This window comes from Pomacea canaliculata, linkage group LG1 (genome assembly GCF_003073045.1).
Source record: "Pomacea canaliculata isolate SZHN2017 linkage group LG1, ASM307304v1, whole genome shotgun sequence".
In the NCBI taxonomy this organism is placed as follows: domain Eukaryota; kingdom Metazoa; phylum Mollusca; class Gastropoda; order Architaenioglossa; family Ampullariidae; genus Pomacea; species Pomacea canaliculata.
Genome location: NC_037590.1, coordinates 29,361,818 through 29,379,606, shown reverse-complemented (window position 1 = coordinate 29,379,606; position 17,789 = coordinate 29,361,818). Strand labels below are relative to the sequence as shown.

Sequence of the window (17,789 nt, the reverse complement as noted above, 5' to 3'; positions counted from 1 at the left end):
GTCGAGTACCCAATGTCCCATGCGTTACAGTCGAAGGGTGCAGGAAAGGTGCAACGTGCAAGAATCGATGTGCCGAGAGTACCTCTCCTCCTGCCATTAGGTTATGAAGACACAGGACAGACAGTAGACAAAGCAAGTAGATTATTAAACGTCTTTACAGTTACAAAAAGGGGCATCACCTGTCGTCAGCTGCAGTCTTAGTTACTCCCCCTGCTGTTGTACCAAACGATCGCGTGAAATATTGGCTTTCAGATCTTTCCTCCGTTCAGGCATCAGCTTTTCTATCTCTAGCTTTGTATCATTTCTCAGACGGTGGTGATTGGGAGGAGATGAGAGAGAGAGAGCACAATGCGAGTGAAACGCCGTTTGGTACGCCATTAAGACTGCTGCATAGACACGTCAGGGCTGGTACCTAAAGGGTTACACTCCATATGCGTTTGAATTTAGCCTCAGAATAGGAGACTTTGCTACAGAATGTAAAGGTCAGTCCAGCGGCACACGGAGTGGGAGACGCCATGCGTGTTTCCGGTGGCTGCTGATGGTGCGATGTCGGCTGCACTTTGAAGGCGAGCACGCTGCCATCGATCCGTTTGGCCAGGCAGCATGGCAGCAGACACGGAGGCCGAATTAAAATGGCGGCCAGTCGTCGGTTAATCAGACATCTCAGTTCATTCATGATAGACTGACGAAGGCGGACGCCGGTGTCCACAGTTCGCCCGGACCTGTTTTTGCTCATTGTCGCCATCGTTGTAGAGTTGTTGGACGTCGCGTTGTGTGATGACAGAGACAGCCTTCGGGTCCTTGCCGTGTGGCCGTATCCCAAATGATGGGGATGTTGGGGACACGGTAGCTTGCGTCATGCTGGTGTGTCTAGTGGACTTGCTGATAAATCTGAGACTAAAGCGCCAGAAGAAGGAAGTGGAGAGACTTGTGAAACGATCGTCGGTAAATATAAGAGGGAGAGATTTCGCTTGTTTCATTGTCTTTTCAATAATGTTCAGGCAAGAAGCGCACACGAGTCTCGGCGACAACGTTGAGCGCATTTCAGTCGTGAAGGCTTTATGGCTGGTGTTGGAAGGCAAGTAAAAACCGTATTCCCCCCACCCTTTGCCATAAAGAGCCCCCATCGCCGTGGCCTGTCGACTCCAGTCCGGGTGATGAAGCTTCGAGTATTGTTCCTCGTACTCGCGAGAGTGCCAGCACGAGTCTGACCACCCTTCTCGGAGCGAGAGTCTGTAAGTTAAGATAAGGAATTCTGTTTGCGACTGGCGTCGACAAAGGTGAGTGGTTCAGTGGCAGCACAACCGCGTGTTTTGAGCGGGAATTTTCTAGCCGGCGTGCTTAAACATCGCAGGACGCACGACCTGTTGGACACGCGGCAAAGTGTAACGATGAGGGAGACGTGTTGCGCTGGCGGGAGGGGGATCCAGTCCGCGTATCATGCTGCGCCAGTGACCAGAGCCACGCGTAGGAGTCAGACCAGCGACAACCGGACACCATGCATCGACTAGATGGGAGGGGGAATGGGGGAGATGAGTGTGAGGAGTGAGTGCACCTCACCGACACCAGTAGCACGCAGCTGGCCAGCCTGGTAGCTGGTATGTCGGCTTCGCCTTTTATCCACGCTAAGTAATAAAGGGTCTGCCGTAGGTTTTATCTTGCCGTCTCTCCTTCGCGCACTACGTTGTGTCGGTACTGCGCTGTGGTCCTCTCCTCCACCCTCCCTTACCCCGTTTGTGTGTGTGTTCCTGTTTACAAGGAGGAACTAGTTTGTGTCCCACAGATAAAGCGACCTGCGCACGGCCATAACTGCAGTCGGCTCGGTGTGGCCGTGCAGGCGCGTGTGTGTGTGTGCACTCCTGCACTGGAGCTGTAGTCCGGCGATGGCGGCGTGAGACGATGATCACGCTGGCGCCAGTGGCGATACCGACGCTTCCAGGAGATGTGTGGCGACAGAGGCAGAGAGGGCGACATGTGAGTGGACGGCGTGTAGAAAGAGGAGTTGGGTTCTAATCTGCCAGCATGTAAGTGAACACGGTTTTTGCACCGGGCCACAGTTATCAGCTAAAGGTCGAGTTGAGTGTCTGCCGACTGTTTTGAGGGATGTGAACTCAAGAGACAGGCTAGTTCTAGACGCTCGAGATTGTTTTTATTTAATCGGATTTGAGATAGATGACTCTCAGTCAGGTGACTGTTGCGATGCATAGTGCTCGTGACAGGGACGCGCTTATCAGTTATAAAAAGCGTTAGAATTTTTAATGACCGTTGTGTAAATATGTTTAAAGCAAGATCACATATTGAGCAATGTGTGTCCGGACGAGAACGGGACTAAGACTAGGGACTGGCTACGAGACAAACGTAGGGGGTAAGCCAGCCTTTCAGGTGCCAGGTGCAGGATAGATCGTGCTGCGGGGACAGAGGCAGCCACCACTTGTGCTGTGGGCTGGCAAGACGATTGGTTTGAAGCAGATATGAACAGAGACGCCGGCACCTATTGGGCACGCTCCACTCTAAGATCCACGAACTAGTGGCAGCTTACTTCAGTGTGCATTTCTCTCAGCCATCGGTACACAGCTGTTTTTGACACAGCCCGGGCGGGAGGAGTGTGGTGGAGGGACGTGTAATCCACAGATTCGAGACACACAAGAGAGAGAGAGAGTGAATCGCTAGCAGCAAGCAAGTCGACAAGCCTAAAGTGCCAGTATCTGCTCTGCTGATGCCTACGACGAATACCACCACCACCACCACCACCACCGCTTGCTGGCTGTAGCTGTAAGGGGGACGATGATGATGATAGCTTTGCCCTCCTAGCGCGGTGGCACCTCTAGCATCATCGACTGGTTTTGTCAACACGACCAGGCTGCGTAGCCAGACCCAGTCACGTAGGCAAGAAGTGGTTCTTGCTACCCGCCGCCAGTGTGGCTTGACCGCTCCACTGCTTGGTGTTGGGACTTGCACACAGTGCCGCTTGATTGCGTCCGTGTGGTCGCCTGGACCTCCTTCCTCTGGTGGCGTGCCGTCAGCGCACCCAGGCGGTAGAGAGGGAAGAGCAAGCGGCGTGGGCGTCAAGGAGGAGGACGAGGAGGAATGAGTTTTGCAGCTGTTGGTGTTTCCGCTTCCAGATCTGCCAGGCCACAGTAGCGGCGCGGTCAACGAGGAGACTGGTCAGCATGGGGGACGTGCACTCGGCCCACGCCTCGCAGCCAGGCTCGCGCCAGTCGTCAGAGGTAAGGTCCAATGGCAGGGACAGCCTTGCTTGCTCCACCCCAAGAGAAAAGTGGGTTTGGTTGTATATTGTTTTTACAGCACATCACGCGTGGAGGTTTGAAGTTTATCTCAGTGTGTATGTGTACGTGTGTGTGTGTGTGTTCAGTCTTGGCTGTCGCCACTGTCCGGGCAAAAGTTCATGTTGCGCACCGTTGTCGTGTTTTTGTGACTTCATGGGAGCTGACAGCGGATGTGTCGTGGAGCTGGGCAAACTGTGTTGAGTGGTGTTCAGGCTACAGCACTGCTCCATAGCCCCCTTTCACGTCTTCCGTTCTCACCCGATCCAATATTCCTTAGTCTGTCTCCTATTGATTTTGGCTGCTCTTCAGTTTTTCTTCCCTCTGGTATCGGCCAGTCCATTCAGAAACAAAGATTTCGGCACTGTTAACCCTAAGCTTTTTGTTCAGCCCTCAGTGTCGGTATGTACGAAACATTCTGTCTAAATGTATCGAGTACAGTGTATCTAGATGTATCGGTATACAGAGACCGCTGGCTTCTGCTCCAAGAAAGTAGTTCACACTGTGGTGCTGTGAGTTTGGTCCAAACGAGTGCAGTCCAAGTGGATATTATTTTACAGAATGCTGTCTCCACGTTCTTAGGTCAAACAGGGTGTTAACGTAGGGGTGGGGAGAGAGAGAACGGGTAAGGGAATGGATAGTGGGAAAAATGGCGCTCTCTCTTTTCTGTGTCAGATAGCACGGTATGAGGCTGACAGAGAAAGTACCTGTATTTGTCAGGTTTCTTGTCCCTCCCTACCCCCCGCTACTACCACGTGAAGGTCCCAGCCCGCCAACAGCAGAGAGAGCTAGGTAGGTTCCTTGCCCCTCCCCCCTCATGTCTGGCATCTCGGTTGCTGAAGTGGGGGCGCGGATAGACTGCGAGGTGGGAAAAGGTGGTGGGCGGGGGGACTGCAGGAGGGGCTATATATTAGTAAGTGACTGGAGAAGTCCGTGGCCCGCAGTTCTTTGTGTTGGGAAAAGGCTGCAGTGGGTTTGTTACGATGCCAGAGTGCATGACTTGGATAGTCGTTCATCGGTGCTGCGCCTGCAGCCTGACGAGGCTAATGGAGGGACAGTGGTGGGGTGGTGATGAAGGATGGTACTTGTGAGTAAGCACAGCTTTTTTTATGTACGATGTCGCTTCTTGCTGGCAGATGTCTGCTGGTTCTTGCCTGGCGCCAACACGGTGCACAAGATCTTGGCCCAGATGTGGAAGCCATGCTTTTTGTTGCCTTGTCGTCAGAACGAGCGGCTGATGGGAGCAGATTATCGGGTGGCGAGGAAAGTCGTTTCGGGGAAGTGTTGCTTGCACCACGTGTTCAGAAGACACTCGAGTCCTACAAGTCAACACCTGCAAGGGTTTTCATACTCCTTTGGCGTGGTGTTTAAACACCAACACACCGCCGTACAGCTGAAGGCTTGAGCACTTTTCGCTGGGACAGAATGTTTAGCACGGACTAAACAGTATTTGCGCGACTGAATGAGAGCCCCGCAGGAACTGTTTGTATACATGCGAATAAACTGCTCGATGCTTACAATCTGGCTTCCCCAGCAGGAAGGGAATGTTTGTATGTGGCTGGAGTTGCTGTACGTTTGCAGGGGGGACAGATCCCACAGCCAGCGTCTGTTGATGCGCGAATAAACTGCCAGTTGTCTACTGGTGTAAGTGTGCACACGAGATGTATATGAACAAACTGCCAGTTGTCAGCAAGTGTGTTGATTAAATATCTGTTTTATGTGAGTTGACAGCGGTGTAGGTGTGCTGCCTCTATGTGCGAATAAACTGCGGGTGGCTTTTCTCTACAATCGTTGGTAGAACGGTTCATTCTTGACTTTACTACTGTTGGCTAGCGAGCTTGCCATTTTATAGATTTGTTTTATATTTTAACTCGCCAGTCTCCGGTTACTTTGAAGCAACATAAAACTGTTGAGGTATCAAGTTTTTTTTTTTCAAAATGTTTGCTTTCAGGCCCCATTTAAAAGAAAAATTCCGGTTCTTCAATACCCTTTATGTTGCTGCTGAAAAGAGGCCTCAATAAACGGGCCGTGGTTCGTCTGGTAGCACAGTGCGCTGAAGAGCTAACAAGGGATTGGATCTGGGACATGTTATCTCGATTCACCCACAGTAAATGCTGGTCATTTATTTTCTCCTCCTCCATCTCACCACCCCGCCCTTTACTGGATTTTTTGTGGAAAGCATATGTAACTTATGTAAAATAACGCTTAACTTAACAAAATAGCTACACTGTAGCAACCCCTTCCAAATAAAAAGGGGGAGGGTGCCTCGTAGTTATTTGGATGCATGGTGCGTACACTGTTCGTGAGCAAGTGTTTCGGATGGATACATGTGAAGGCCGTGCGTGGTGTCAGGTGGTGTGGTGCCCCCGTCCACTCATTCAGTTTCCCTGCTGTGTCCACGAAGCTCTACCTGTCGCTACTGTCGCTGTCTGTAGTACACGCCACCTAGTTTGTCTAGGTTGTAGATACAAAAGGATTTGAAAGCAGAAAGACTGATGCTCGAAAGCCTCACGCAGGAGAAACAGCGAGCCGTGTCGTGTTGTCGAACTTACAGACAGACCCTCCAACTCTCTGATGCATCGCATAGATTCTCCATTCCTTGAGATTCATCGGAGTGACCTTAGATCGCTGAAGACCGCAGCCATATAGGGATCCAATAACCCGGAACTCAAAACTAGGCGCAGGCACTTCATGATTTATTCATGGTTTATTCCAACGGAGACACTGCTTGCTGCCATTGACCACAAAAAATATATATATGCTTGATGACAGAGCTAGCGATAGGTCAGCGGTCACCGTCACGCAGAAGGAAGGTTGTAGTGTCACGAACTTTACTGCTTTCTGCATCAAGCCATGGGTTCGACACCCGATTGTTTGTGACAAACAACAGTTATCAAGGCGTGATGCTCGTCAGACGATGACACGGTTGGTGCGACTGCTCAGTTGTTTAACACGCAGGTTTCAGTATTGCAGGTGACTAGTCCCTGCAAACCTTCCCTCTCAGTCTCAGTGGAATCTCTCTGATTTACAGGAAAGCCTGCACCAGAAGAAGACTGTCACCTGCACGTTCATAACGCTCAGAACTTCCAGTCGAAATGGCTAACCCTTTCAAGTTCGCCGCCTCACTGGCAACTATATTACATTTTTAGTTTAAAAGATAGTTGGTTAACAAATGTCTGTCAACAGCGAGTTTCACGTGCTGCGAAACGTTGGTCGTGGAGTGTGTTCTCAAAAACTCCGTGTGAGCGACGTAAGGATACGCTTAGAAGGAAAGATTTGCAGTACTTAGCGCTGGAGGCTTTCGATGTTTCCCATTGTCTCGCTTCCTTGTTTCTAGAGAGTAGTATTCAGTTGACAGCGAATGTAAGCCACTTTCTTTCCTTCTGGTGCACACGACAGCGTATGTGCAATGAGAGTGGGCACGTGTTTGACAGGAAGAGGGGAAGGAAAAGGAGCAGTCCTTTGCTTCCTTATTTCTCTCACTGTGTCGTCAGAAAAGTATCATTAGCTTTCTGTATGTGTGAGTATGTGTGTGTGTGACTGTTAGACAGTGCTTGAACCCCCGCTCCTCTCTCCTCCGCCTTAATCTGCGCATGGCAGCGTACTAAATGCGTGTAGGGACGATAGTCGCGGTTTTTCAATCAACCAGCGCCTTCTCCACGGGTCACTTAGCACTATTGAGTCATATCGCGCACCAACAAACGGGACCTATTAACATTTATACTTCTGTATTGAAAACACAAGCACAGTCTTGCAGCGAGGTGGCTTTCGTAACTTAAAAAGAACTCTTTGTACATAGTGTTGACACATATAAAAGGAATTTTTGTAGCCGGGGTGGTTGACCTCTCTGGCAGGACCGGTGTTACTGAGCCACTCCAGCCATCAGGAAATAAAGCTTTGGTCCCTCCACTCGTATCTTCAGGAAGTTTCTGACACAGTTAATGGCTGATCAGATGATTAACCTTGACTTAAAGCTCAAATCGGACTGTTTCTAATTACGTGGCCTACTTTGAGACTACAATCAGCTTGGAAGATCAACAACGAGATCGTCTGTGTACATGCACGCACGCCCCCTTTAAACACGCACACTGCCCACGTCGGTGTTGTAGTGACGTACAGAGGCCACCTCCTCCACAACCATTCTCTTCTCGTCCTCACAACGTGGCCAGCACGTGACCACGGGTCTCCGCGCGTTCCTGTCATTCGGCGACTTTGTTATGCTGAGTCAGCAACTGCAACTACGTTTCGGCGACCGTCTGCCCTTCCATGGTGTACTTCTAGTTTCTGCTTGAAGAAATCTCAGCATGTAATATTTTCGTGTTTGCTTTTATTTCTTTCTCAAAAGATGTATGAAAGGAGACGTGGGGGGGACGTGGGGACCAAATTGGGCTGTCGGGGTCGTCTCTCGGCACCACCATCTCGACCGCCACCAGCGCCAGGCTCGGCAGTGGCGGGCAGTAGAGGAGGTCGTGGTGGCCCGTCTCCTGCTCGCTCCGGTGCCAATCGATACCAAAGATCTCTCTGGAGGGCGGCACCGGGGCCCTGGAAGCGCCGCACCCGCACGTACACCGAGCCTCGCTTCTACAAGCTTTGTCCTGACGACGACTGGCCGCGTTTTTGAGGCTGGAGAGAAGGGGTGGCCTTGCTTGATGGTGCCAGGGCCACAAAACTCGGGCAGCGACGCCTGTGACAAAGACCGGCGAGGTGCGCGGGAAGAAATGGAGCACGAAGTGGGTGTCATGGTAAGATGCTAACACCTGGGTGCGTGCTGTGATAATGCGTTAGCATCTGGGTGCGTGCTGGACCATGTTGCAGGTGATTCTTGTCAGTTGAGGGTGTCTTGGCTCACTCATCAGCCGTATCGAAAGGTGTCGGCTTTAACCAAGATGCGTGGTACGCTGGAGGAAAATCCCCCTTCCCCTATTGTGAGGCAAGGACTTCCAGCTGTTGCCTGCACGTTCCTGTTGTTGATGAGCCCGTGCGGTCTAGAAACGCAGTGTTTATTGAGGCCACCTTCCTGAATCCTTTTCCCATTCTGTTTTCTTGAAATGGTTCGTTCCAGTTGTTGATGTTTTTCTCATCCTAGTCGGAATAGGGTCCCCGTCGGGAAGCTCGCGCCGACCGTCTAGGTTTGCTTGTGTCGTGACCCAACTCGTGCAGCAGGCATTAGACAGGTGCCGCCATAAGTGGTGCAGTTTGTGATGGCTTGCCGGTAATACGGTATTAGAAGGCTTGCACTGATGGTAATTAACGTGGTGGACCAGTTTGCAATGCAGATGACGGCACGTTGGCCAGTGTACGAGAGGCGAGCTTGTGCTGTAGACTATAGTAGATAGTGATAATTAGGTGGTACCTACGGTCACAGTAACCGCCGAAGACGTCGCTTCACATCTGTGGGAGAGAGGCGTGCTGTTGTCTCAGAGTGTCGATAGACGACTTTTGCCTTGGCTTCTTCGTGACCCCACACCGAGAATGGATCGAGGGGAAAGTTAAGAAGTCAGAGAGGAGAAAAAGGGAGAGCACGACAGGCGCATGAAAATGTCAGCGTCTGACGTCGATAGGGAGGACCTGTTGAGCTGTAAGGACAAGATCAATGGCGAGAGTCTCCGGCACTAAAACTTGCTACCTTCCGTTTTCTCTGTCGTCTTGAGGAGGAGGGGAGAGAGATGTACAAGTGACTTGCACACCAGCTGCTCCTATACCCAGCGTCCGCTGCCACACGTGCAGTGGCTGTAGCATGATTCGGTCCTTTCTAGGATAGTTATTACCAAACAGTTATTCCTAAGTGTTAGTTCCTGCGCTTTTAATGAAACGCCAGTCTTCAAAATATCGACGTGCACAGATCTCGTCGAAATCTCGTCTTGACTGAGTGCATGGATCTGCTGTCGTCGTCACTAGTGCAGTCAGTAGGAGGGTGGATGCAAAGAGTTGGGGGATGTTATTTACATCTATCCACTTCCTAAAATCACGATTTTCACCTTTATCCTTTGCACACTGATGAAAATGTCTGAATGTTTGAAGGGTTGCGTGTCTCGCAGGTAGTGATTGTACAGCACAATTCATCATCTGCTTCTTCCTGGTTCATGATGACAAAAAGCTAAGGTCAGCTGTAGGTGAGAGAAGGCCAGCCAAGTGTAAAGAAGACTTTGTGAAATAACTCCCAAAATTTGTAATCAGTGCGGAGTTCATTTACACATCCGAGTGACTGGCGCCACCATATCTGTACCGAGGCTGGAGGTGTGTGAAGCGCGTGTCGAGGGACTCTTCACAACATTTGACGCGCGATTATCACAGGTTGTTATCACACGGGCAACCCACCGTGCACCTGACAGTCAAGCTCATCTCGCCCCAGTCGCTTCCTCAGTTCTCGGTGTACCAGTTGGCACTTGGGTGACAGGCAACTGAAGGCTGCAGCTTATCAAAGATTGTTGCTTGAGAGTTGACGAGGGTGTGGCGCTGTCTCCCCCACCGCCATCCACCCTCTCTCTCTCTTTGCTAGCGACTCTTGGCCTTTTTCCAAGACCCGCTTCCACCCGTGTATCAGCACTTGACTCCGACTGACGGCAGTCACCGATCCGCGAGGCGGTGGATCTTGTGCCGACGCGGGAGCCAAGACAACTGAGGACCTGTCTGTGCTGTGCATCCTGAGTGGCTCGACAGTCGGCAGCACGCGGATCCAACAGAGACAGAATCTCTTGTCACGTCATGCTGGCAAGATCTGAGGAACACAAAACATCTGGTCATCTGTTCTGTGAACAGCCTTAGTGGCCGACGAAAAAGCCATTGCAGTGGCTGAGGAGGCGAAGAGTGTGCGGAAGTGCAGTTTATTATTTTTTTTTTTTTTAATTTTACTTCAGAACTGGCATGTTATGTCCAGCTCAGTGACAGTTTATGATATTCTTGATTGATATTTCTTTACACAACGACCGGCCACAGGCTCGAAACGTCGGTGTCCAGACTGCAAGCCTGTTTTCAGTTTCGTGTCTCGCCTTTATTTCCCCGAAGGTATTGTTACGATGTGGCTACAGGATGTGCTGAGATCTGCCCCGCTGATAAAGCACTTCTAGATTAGCCAAAAGCTTGCAGTCAGCAGGTAGATAACATACCTCATAGAGCAACGTGAACTGTGCGCTTCTATCAGCCTGTTCGTTCTCTGCCATTGGTCGCCTCTGTTGGTTGTTTCCTGCTTCCTGCCCGTACAATGCGGAGTATACCAGAGTATATGAGTATATAGCATCGGTAGATTCCGCCTAGCGCGACTTGGCTGCTTGACAAGAAGGTCAGCGTGTTGTTTCGCTTTCTCTACGAGTTAAAAACAAAAACAAAAAAAACAAGGGGTGGCGATGAAAAACTGTGAGGAGGTGCAGGTTTGGGCGTTTCAAGTCCCAACGATAGCGAGACCCGGAACTTGGCACTTGGCGAGAAGTGGGCGAGAGCTTCACGTGTAAATTCCCCTATCCTCGGAGATGACGCGCGTGGCACGACGAGCTGTTGAGATTTTGGTCGGCGCAGAAAGACCGAAGGTGGAGACGTCGCGAGTTCGGGACGCGCTGCTGGCAAAGCAACCAAGCGTGGAGGTCATGCAAGTGTGTGTCGATGGACCTGAGTTGTTCACCTGCTGATGAAGGACTTGTCTGTCTATGTCGCTGCGACGACGTCTGGTGGACGTCAGGCAGGCAGAAGCTGGCGGCGGAAGCGAGTCGTGCGGACTTCTCGTGCTGCAAGACATCGTCACGTGACTGCCTTCTGGTAACGCGGTGCGGTCCGAGAACCCAAGGGGTGGACCCGCCACGTCCTACGGGGGCGCTGGAGTGGGCACGCGCCTTTGCCATGGACAACACCTGGCATTGGATCCTGTACATGCTGTGTCCGTGCCGCCGCCACAAACAGAAGGAGCAGCAGCAGCAAGTGGTCAAGAACTACACAGATGCGGCTTCTGAGGCGGTAAATCCTTCTCATCATCGCCGCCTTTGGCCTGCATTTTCGTTTCTCTCTTCAAATCGCTCCTTGTAAAACGGTGCTGTGTGCTTGTGGCACGTGTACCTTCCCTTTCCTTCCCAGTTACCTGCTGTCTTTGCGTGCTTATTGTTCAAGAGAGAGAGAGTCTAGAGTGCGTGCATGCGTGTGACATGGTCCACGTTACGTGCATGGGCAAGTCAGCTGCATGTGTTGTCCACTGTGAGATGGACATGACGAGTGTTGAGGGTGGTATGCTAGTGTTGCGTGAAGACACACCCAGCTGTCTGACCACTTCCGACCAGTGGGAGGATGTAGACGTTGGTCTTCATGTTGCGGCGGCTTGGCACTGGCTTCCCTCGGTATCAGCGCCCTGTTGTTGTGTCTCCTGTCTGCCCTTCTTGCTATAAACCACCCAGTGTATCGCCTGCCACCTTTCTTCCCACCCTGTGACATGCCGCGCGGTGACAAACATCAGCATGACTGCAACAGTTCTCAGCCGCGCCTCCTTAGTCGTACGTGTGTTGGGGCAAGGGGGGATTTTATTTATATATATATTAATACTTTTGATACATGACTTGTGTTGCGTTATCTTTGATTTTACCATTCTGCTCAGATGGCTGTAGAATAAGGGGGTGGGATGGAGTTGGAAATTTTGCGCGGGTTTCCTGCAGTATTTTGGAAACTTCCTAAATTGTTGGCGTTAGAGTTCAGATCTCTGCTTTCGTTGGCTGTACAGTGTTAGTCGGCTTCTTTAAGCCCATTCCCCAGCTTTGCTGGATGTTGGCTGGGTGTACTCCAAACTGTCACCTCCCAGCATTGATGATTTACCCGCGAGTTTTCCATAAGCGTTTTCTGTCATTCCTATACTGAACAATCGTACATATCATGGTGAGCGTGCCTCATGGCGCACGTGACGTATGGAAGTCTGTAAGGAACCCCCATGCAAGCCATCTTTCATGTTTGGGGCTTGATAGACTTTGGACATCTGCTGTGTTCTGTGGAGCGATTGCTCTCCTCAGTGGCATCGTATCCATAGCGGTTCAGAAGGCTTACCGACGAGGCAGACCTATAGGCTTTATCATCCACACACACAGGGGAAGTGTCTTCAATATCTAATGTTTGTGTCGATTGTTTTGGTGGAATTAACCGTAGCATAACTTGCACTGCTTGGTACACTTACAGCTTCTACCCGATTTTCGATATTATGATTTTTTTTTTCTCGTTTAACACGGGATTTTCCCGTGAATGGAAGTCTGTTTAGGAGAAAATTTCGTGATTTGCCGACTTTTCTTCCTGTTTCTCCTATATTATGATCTTGTGCGCCTTCTCGACTGCATAGCCTTTGTAGCTTCATAAACGCCACAAACAAAAAATGATTGGGAAACCCGCTTGCCACTTGTTTCACAAACTGATATTTGGGACTGCTGGGCACATGGCGGACGTTCAAGTACACGGTTTGGGAGTAGTTTTGTTCCCTGCCCCCCTCCCCCGAAACCATTAATTCTTTCGCTTTTTATCTCTGTGTTTGTCCCTTTCCTCACTTTCTCTGAGTATGAGAGGGTTAGCATTCTTCTGTGGTATGAGGTGTGCACTTAATCTTGTGGGTTTGGGGTGTACTAGGTTGTTGTTATTTGACATAGGAGCTGTGCACATGATTTTGCCTTGGCCATTTAGAGTTGTCACTACAGAACAAAACTGACCTATTTTTATATGTAGGGCAGTGAGTAATCCGCTTTGTTTCTCCGGTCTCAAGAGAAGAGTTGGACCATTGACTGTGCTGCTGACGGGCTTGAGATGGTAGCACTCTCAGTCCAAACAATAGAAACTGATGGTGTGCAGCTTTGCTGGGCCTGTTTCATCCTCAACTCATCTGTGTGTAGGCCCCGATGTTTAGGCTAAGGTCATCTGTTGTCACTGCCTTATCTGCAGCGCACCTTGCTCCCTCAGGTTACCCTCACCTAGGGCGCTCCGGTGGTCTAACGGTTAGCGCCTGTCACCAATGCAGTGAAGGTTGGCTGTCCTGGGTTCAGCTCTCGTCTTCTCTGCAAGTGGCATCTGTGTACAAGGCTGGCTGCCTTGCCGTGATAAAGCCTTAGTTGTAGGCTCAGCGTAAAACACCTATACCCCCACCACCATCAAATCGCCTGTTTTGACGTTGTTACATGCAGCGCACCTTCAGTTTCAGTGATGGTAAGAAATAGAGTACCCCTCATCCACCCACCCAAGATTCACATGAGAGTTACTTCCTCATCACTCAGACTATCCCCTTCAACCGCTTTTGGCACATAACCCTTCATCCTGCCGTCCTGCGGCCGAAATAAAAACAAAAAAAAAATATTATGCTAAAAGCAGGTGAAGAGAGTCTAACAAGAATTGTTAGGCCATTAACGCATTGGAGCTGGCGGTTATGAGTTTTCTCTAGCTCTGCAGCCCAGACCATCAGTCTTGAAAGTCGGCCCCTTAGTATTCTCAGGCCACACCCACCGTTCTGCTCTCTGTGCCAAAGCATAAGGCCTGCTTAGAGCCTCCCCCTACCTCCTCCTATTGCTAAATATAGCCTGGCTCCGTTATATATCCCATGCAGCCTGTTGCTGCAAAGATTCCAACCTCTTCATCTGCCGCATGTCTTTTATATTTATTTAGTTTTGTCTGGGAATTTTTTTCTTCCATTTTGGAAAATTCCAGACTGGCAATGTTTTGAGCATCTGCTCCAGTTGTCAGAGGGAAGGTAGGGATAATTCAGGTAATTGATTTCACTGTTAGGCCTGCGCGCAAGACCTGATGGGCCATGACTGCACAGTGCAAGCATGGTTTCATGTTTCAGGCTACAGTCTGTCTGCCTGCCTTTTGTAACTGAGTCATGGGTAACTTAGTAACTCAGCCATGGGTCTGAGCTTTGCATATGGTTCTTGAACATAAAAAGCTGAACCCTGCATCCACTTTACATATTAGGCGATACTCATTTCATTATGGTGTGGTAGTTATTTCATAATCATTTATGAATAATGGTTTTTAAAAGCTTTAATCAGCTTTAGTCAGATTCTTGTGTTCACAGGTATTTACAGATTATATCCTCTCTGTAATTGTGACTCATTATGATGTGTTTCCTCAGTTTTACTGAAGAGCAGTTGACTCTGCCAGTGATTTCCACTTTCCAAGGTATCTTTAAGTATCCATATATTGACTGGCATCTGTTACTGGTATTAGAATGGTGCCTTCTGTGTCCAGGTGCACAGCAGATTGCTCGTTGCTATCTGAATGGCTAGTCCTTAGCAGTCAACTACAATGCTCCTTTTTTTTTTTAAACGAGAACCTATTGATGTATTATACACTCACTACCTTGGCTTCATTAGATTAGCTCTATGGACTTTTTTAATCATTCCCATTCCAGTCCACAGCGAACACATTGAGGCAAAACAACTGTCCAAACAAAAGTTGGACATATCCTTAAAATTTTTGTGGACATGGCCTTTTATAAACACATTACCCAGGCACATCCAGTCAACCACACATATGCAGGAAATTTTAGAGAGCCGAATATCTGTATAGGAATGGATTGTCCATGTCAATTTGTTTTGAGTTGTATTAAGTGCTTGTTTTGAGAGGTCCCATAGATGTTTGGTTTTCAATTTTACTGGCTGCTTGAACTGTGTGCACGTTTGACAGGTTTATGGCTATCTCCAGAAAAGTGTGAACTCGAACAGATTTTTAGTGCATGGGTCTAAATGTTGCTTCTATGTCACTGTAATTGCAGGCAGCCATAACTCTTTACAGTTAAGTGTTTCTTGCTTACCCACTAAGTAAACTTTGTTTTTCATGTTCTAGCAAACTGTAAAGAGTTAAGCTGGCGGCCGCTTTACTGTATTTTTATTTGCTTTGCTTTTCTGCTGTTTAAAATGTGTCCCATCCCCAAGCTTTTACAGTCTGAAACATACAGAACATGGTCCATGTGTGGAGTACTTTTGTGTTTATGTGATTCAATAGAGAAACTAAAATGTAGCTGAAGCCATCATTTGATTAAAAAGCAGTTTGTGTTTTCCATTTTAGCAGACAGCAAAACTGTGCCAATCAGATAATCATAGCAGAGTTATTCTCTGGTTTAAAAACAGAATAATTGTGGAATTAAACTGATTTGTACAGGAGCCAGCAGAAACAACACAAAATGCAGAACCATCTGCAGCAGCCCCAGGAGCCAAAGTTGGTCTAGAGGTTACTAACGAGGAGCCAGAACCGGCACAGGATATAGAGATCCCCCCACCTATGGCTATTCAAGACCATTCCTTCAAGCCCAAGCCAGAAGAGCCTGAAGATGCTGTGACTAAACTGGTGAGTTCTCCATATCTTTAAAATGTTTTACTGGAGGAAAACACAGCATCCTGAAGAAAGCAATACAGAGAAAGGGCTTAAAAACTGTCAGAGAAACTTTTTTTTTAATGGAAACTATAGATCTTGCTGGTTTTTCTTTGGGATGTGTCTGGGAAAGAACAGCAAGGTCAACAGTCTTCAACAGACTTACAGCATTTTCCTAGAAACTGATACCAGGAAAGTGTGTAGTCTTCTTATCCCTTCATAGATTTTTTGTATTGGGCAAATGGAAGTGTTGGTGGTCAGTGGGAAGCCCAGCCTCTGTGTTTTGGCAGATGAGGAAGTAAATAGATTAGTCCATATTCACGCACTTTACAAAGCTCATACAGTAAAGCTTCCACAACCACATGGGAACAACTCTGTCTGACATGCTACAAGTTCTTCTGATGACTTGTGAATGTCTAAACTTTTATCCCTGTTGCTTTGAACTACAATTCATGACAGTTTCTCAATTTTCTGCTGATGGTCACAGACATTCAGATGCTTTGGTCACCCAGAATGAAAGTTACTGTATTTTCCTGTGCACTTTGTTCTGTAGAGCTTTGTAAAATGGGTATTTCCTCACATGCTCACTGGATGCTTCTGGCCACATCTATGAACATCGCCAAAAAACTCCCAGAACTTTATCGAGAAACTTGGCAAAAACAGAGGAACTTGTAGGTGTTGCTGAGATTTGGGGCCAAGAGTTGCAAGTGCCTTCTTGTTATTATCTTTCAAGACTTTCTCTTTCAGAGCCATCTTTATACTATGAATTTTTTACACCTTGAAGGAAAGGTTAAGCTAATTATTTTGCAGTAACCTGCAGTAACTTAGAAATGCTGATAAATATAATACATGTATAGCATTACAGGAGACTTGCTTCTAAGCACATATTAATTTGAGTAATAGATATGAGGTATGTAATGATCTTTCTTTAATTACTGAAAATCTTATCAACCATTAAAAGGAAAAGGTAAAAATAGAACTTGCTTACAATGCCATGAAGATGCCAACCTAAAACGAAAAAAAATATGTGGAACGTATTTCGTAAAACGGAACACTTGTTACATTTTTATAGTCTAAATTTACCCTTTCTCATCCTTTTTACATTTTCCTTAAAATCTTGCACCATCTTTTCTCCTAAGTCAGGCTGTTTCATATGACTACACTAGTTGGCAGAATGGTGCATAGACACATAAAAAATGAGAAGTCAGTTTGCTACATTTGTCAGCCTATGATACTGGTGGCACTATCTCCCATTGTTTATGTACCATGTCCGAGTTGTTGTTTGGAGGAGGAGGGGATGAGTACATATGTAAGAATGCGCATTTTGGTTGGGTTTTTTTTTTAATGACCTGCAAAAAATGGCTGTGCAGTTTTTGTATGACATGAGAAGTATAATCAAGAATGATTCTTGCTTTCTGGTTGCATATCTGCTCTCCTGCAAGTTCCTCTGTTGGAAACGAACAGATATGAGTGATTACTACTGGTATGCCTGTATGCTTGGGCACATACAAATGACAGCAGATAAATCACACAGGCTTGGGATACTTTGCTCTTCATTTTTTCCTTTAAAAAATAAGCAGAAAGAACTCAGCAGCTGTTAGAGATTTAATATATCGAATGAGTATTTACTATCAGGTGTGGTTTGCAGGCATCACTGAATCTGAAGGCTCAACCTGATGCAGCTGCCAACTCAGTGGACCTTGCTAACGAGATTGAAAACATCATTAAACAGAGAAGTGTAAGAAACTTTGCACATTCTTAGCTCCAGTTTTCTTTGTTATCGCATGAAGAGACAAGGTGGTGGGGAGGGGTGTTGGGAGAACAGGGGTGTGGATCGATCAGTAAGTTGCTAGAAAGATGTTCCATTGTAAGTATGTCTTGTCCACTTCCATTCAAATTTAGATGTAAGCCAGGTCTGGCTACAAGCACCTTAAACTTTGCTTCAGATGTCGTATTGTAGAATATATCTGATTGTCTTACATGCACAGGAACCTCTGCTGAAGCCACCTTCAAGTCTGAAAGCAGTGCAGAAGATGATGCTGGAGGGGAGGAGCCCCAGGAGGAGGAGGGAGAGAAGGATGCTGGAGAGACTGATGTGAAAGATGCAGAGGCCGAGAGAATCAAATACCTTCGAAAGCGACAGTGAGTAAACTGACCTATTGCAGATGCTTGATATCTTATTCTGTTTTTTATTTC

General features: G+C 48.0%; 1 protein-coding gene across 4 annotated transcripts in view; it reads left to right on the top strand.

The window, feature by feature from the left end:
• LOC112565205 (triple functional domain protein-like) overlaps window positions 1–17,789 on the top strand; it is a 121,287-nt gene that overhangs the window by 102,249 nt on the left and 1,249 nt on the right. For all 4 annotated transcript variants that reach the window (XM_025240555.1, XM_025240546.1, XM_025240538.1 and 1 more), the window contains 3 exons: window positions 15,384–15,569; window positions 17,242–17,331; window positions 17,582–17,735. In XM_025240555.1, the coding sequence (XP_025096340.1) occupies window positions 15,384–15,569; window positions 17,242–17,331; window positions 17,582–17,692 (387 nt within the window). In that variant the 3' untranslated portion in view covers window positions 17,693–17,735. The remainder of the gene's footprint in view (window positions 1–15,383; window positions 15,570–17,241; window positions 17,332–17,581; window positions 17,736–17,789) is intronic.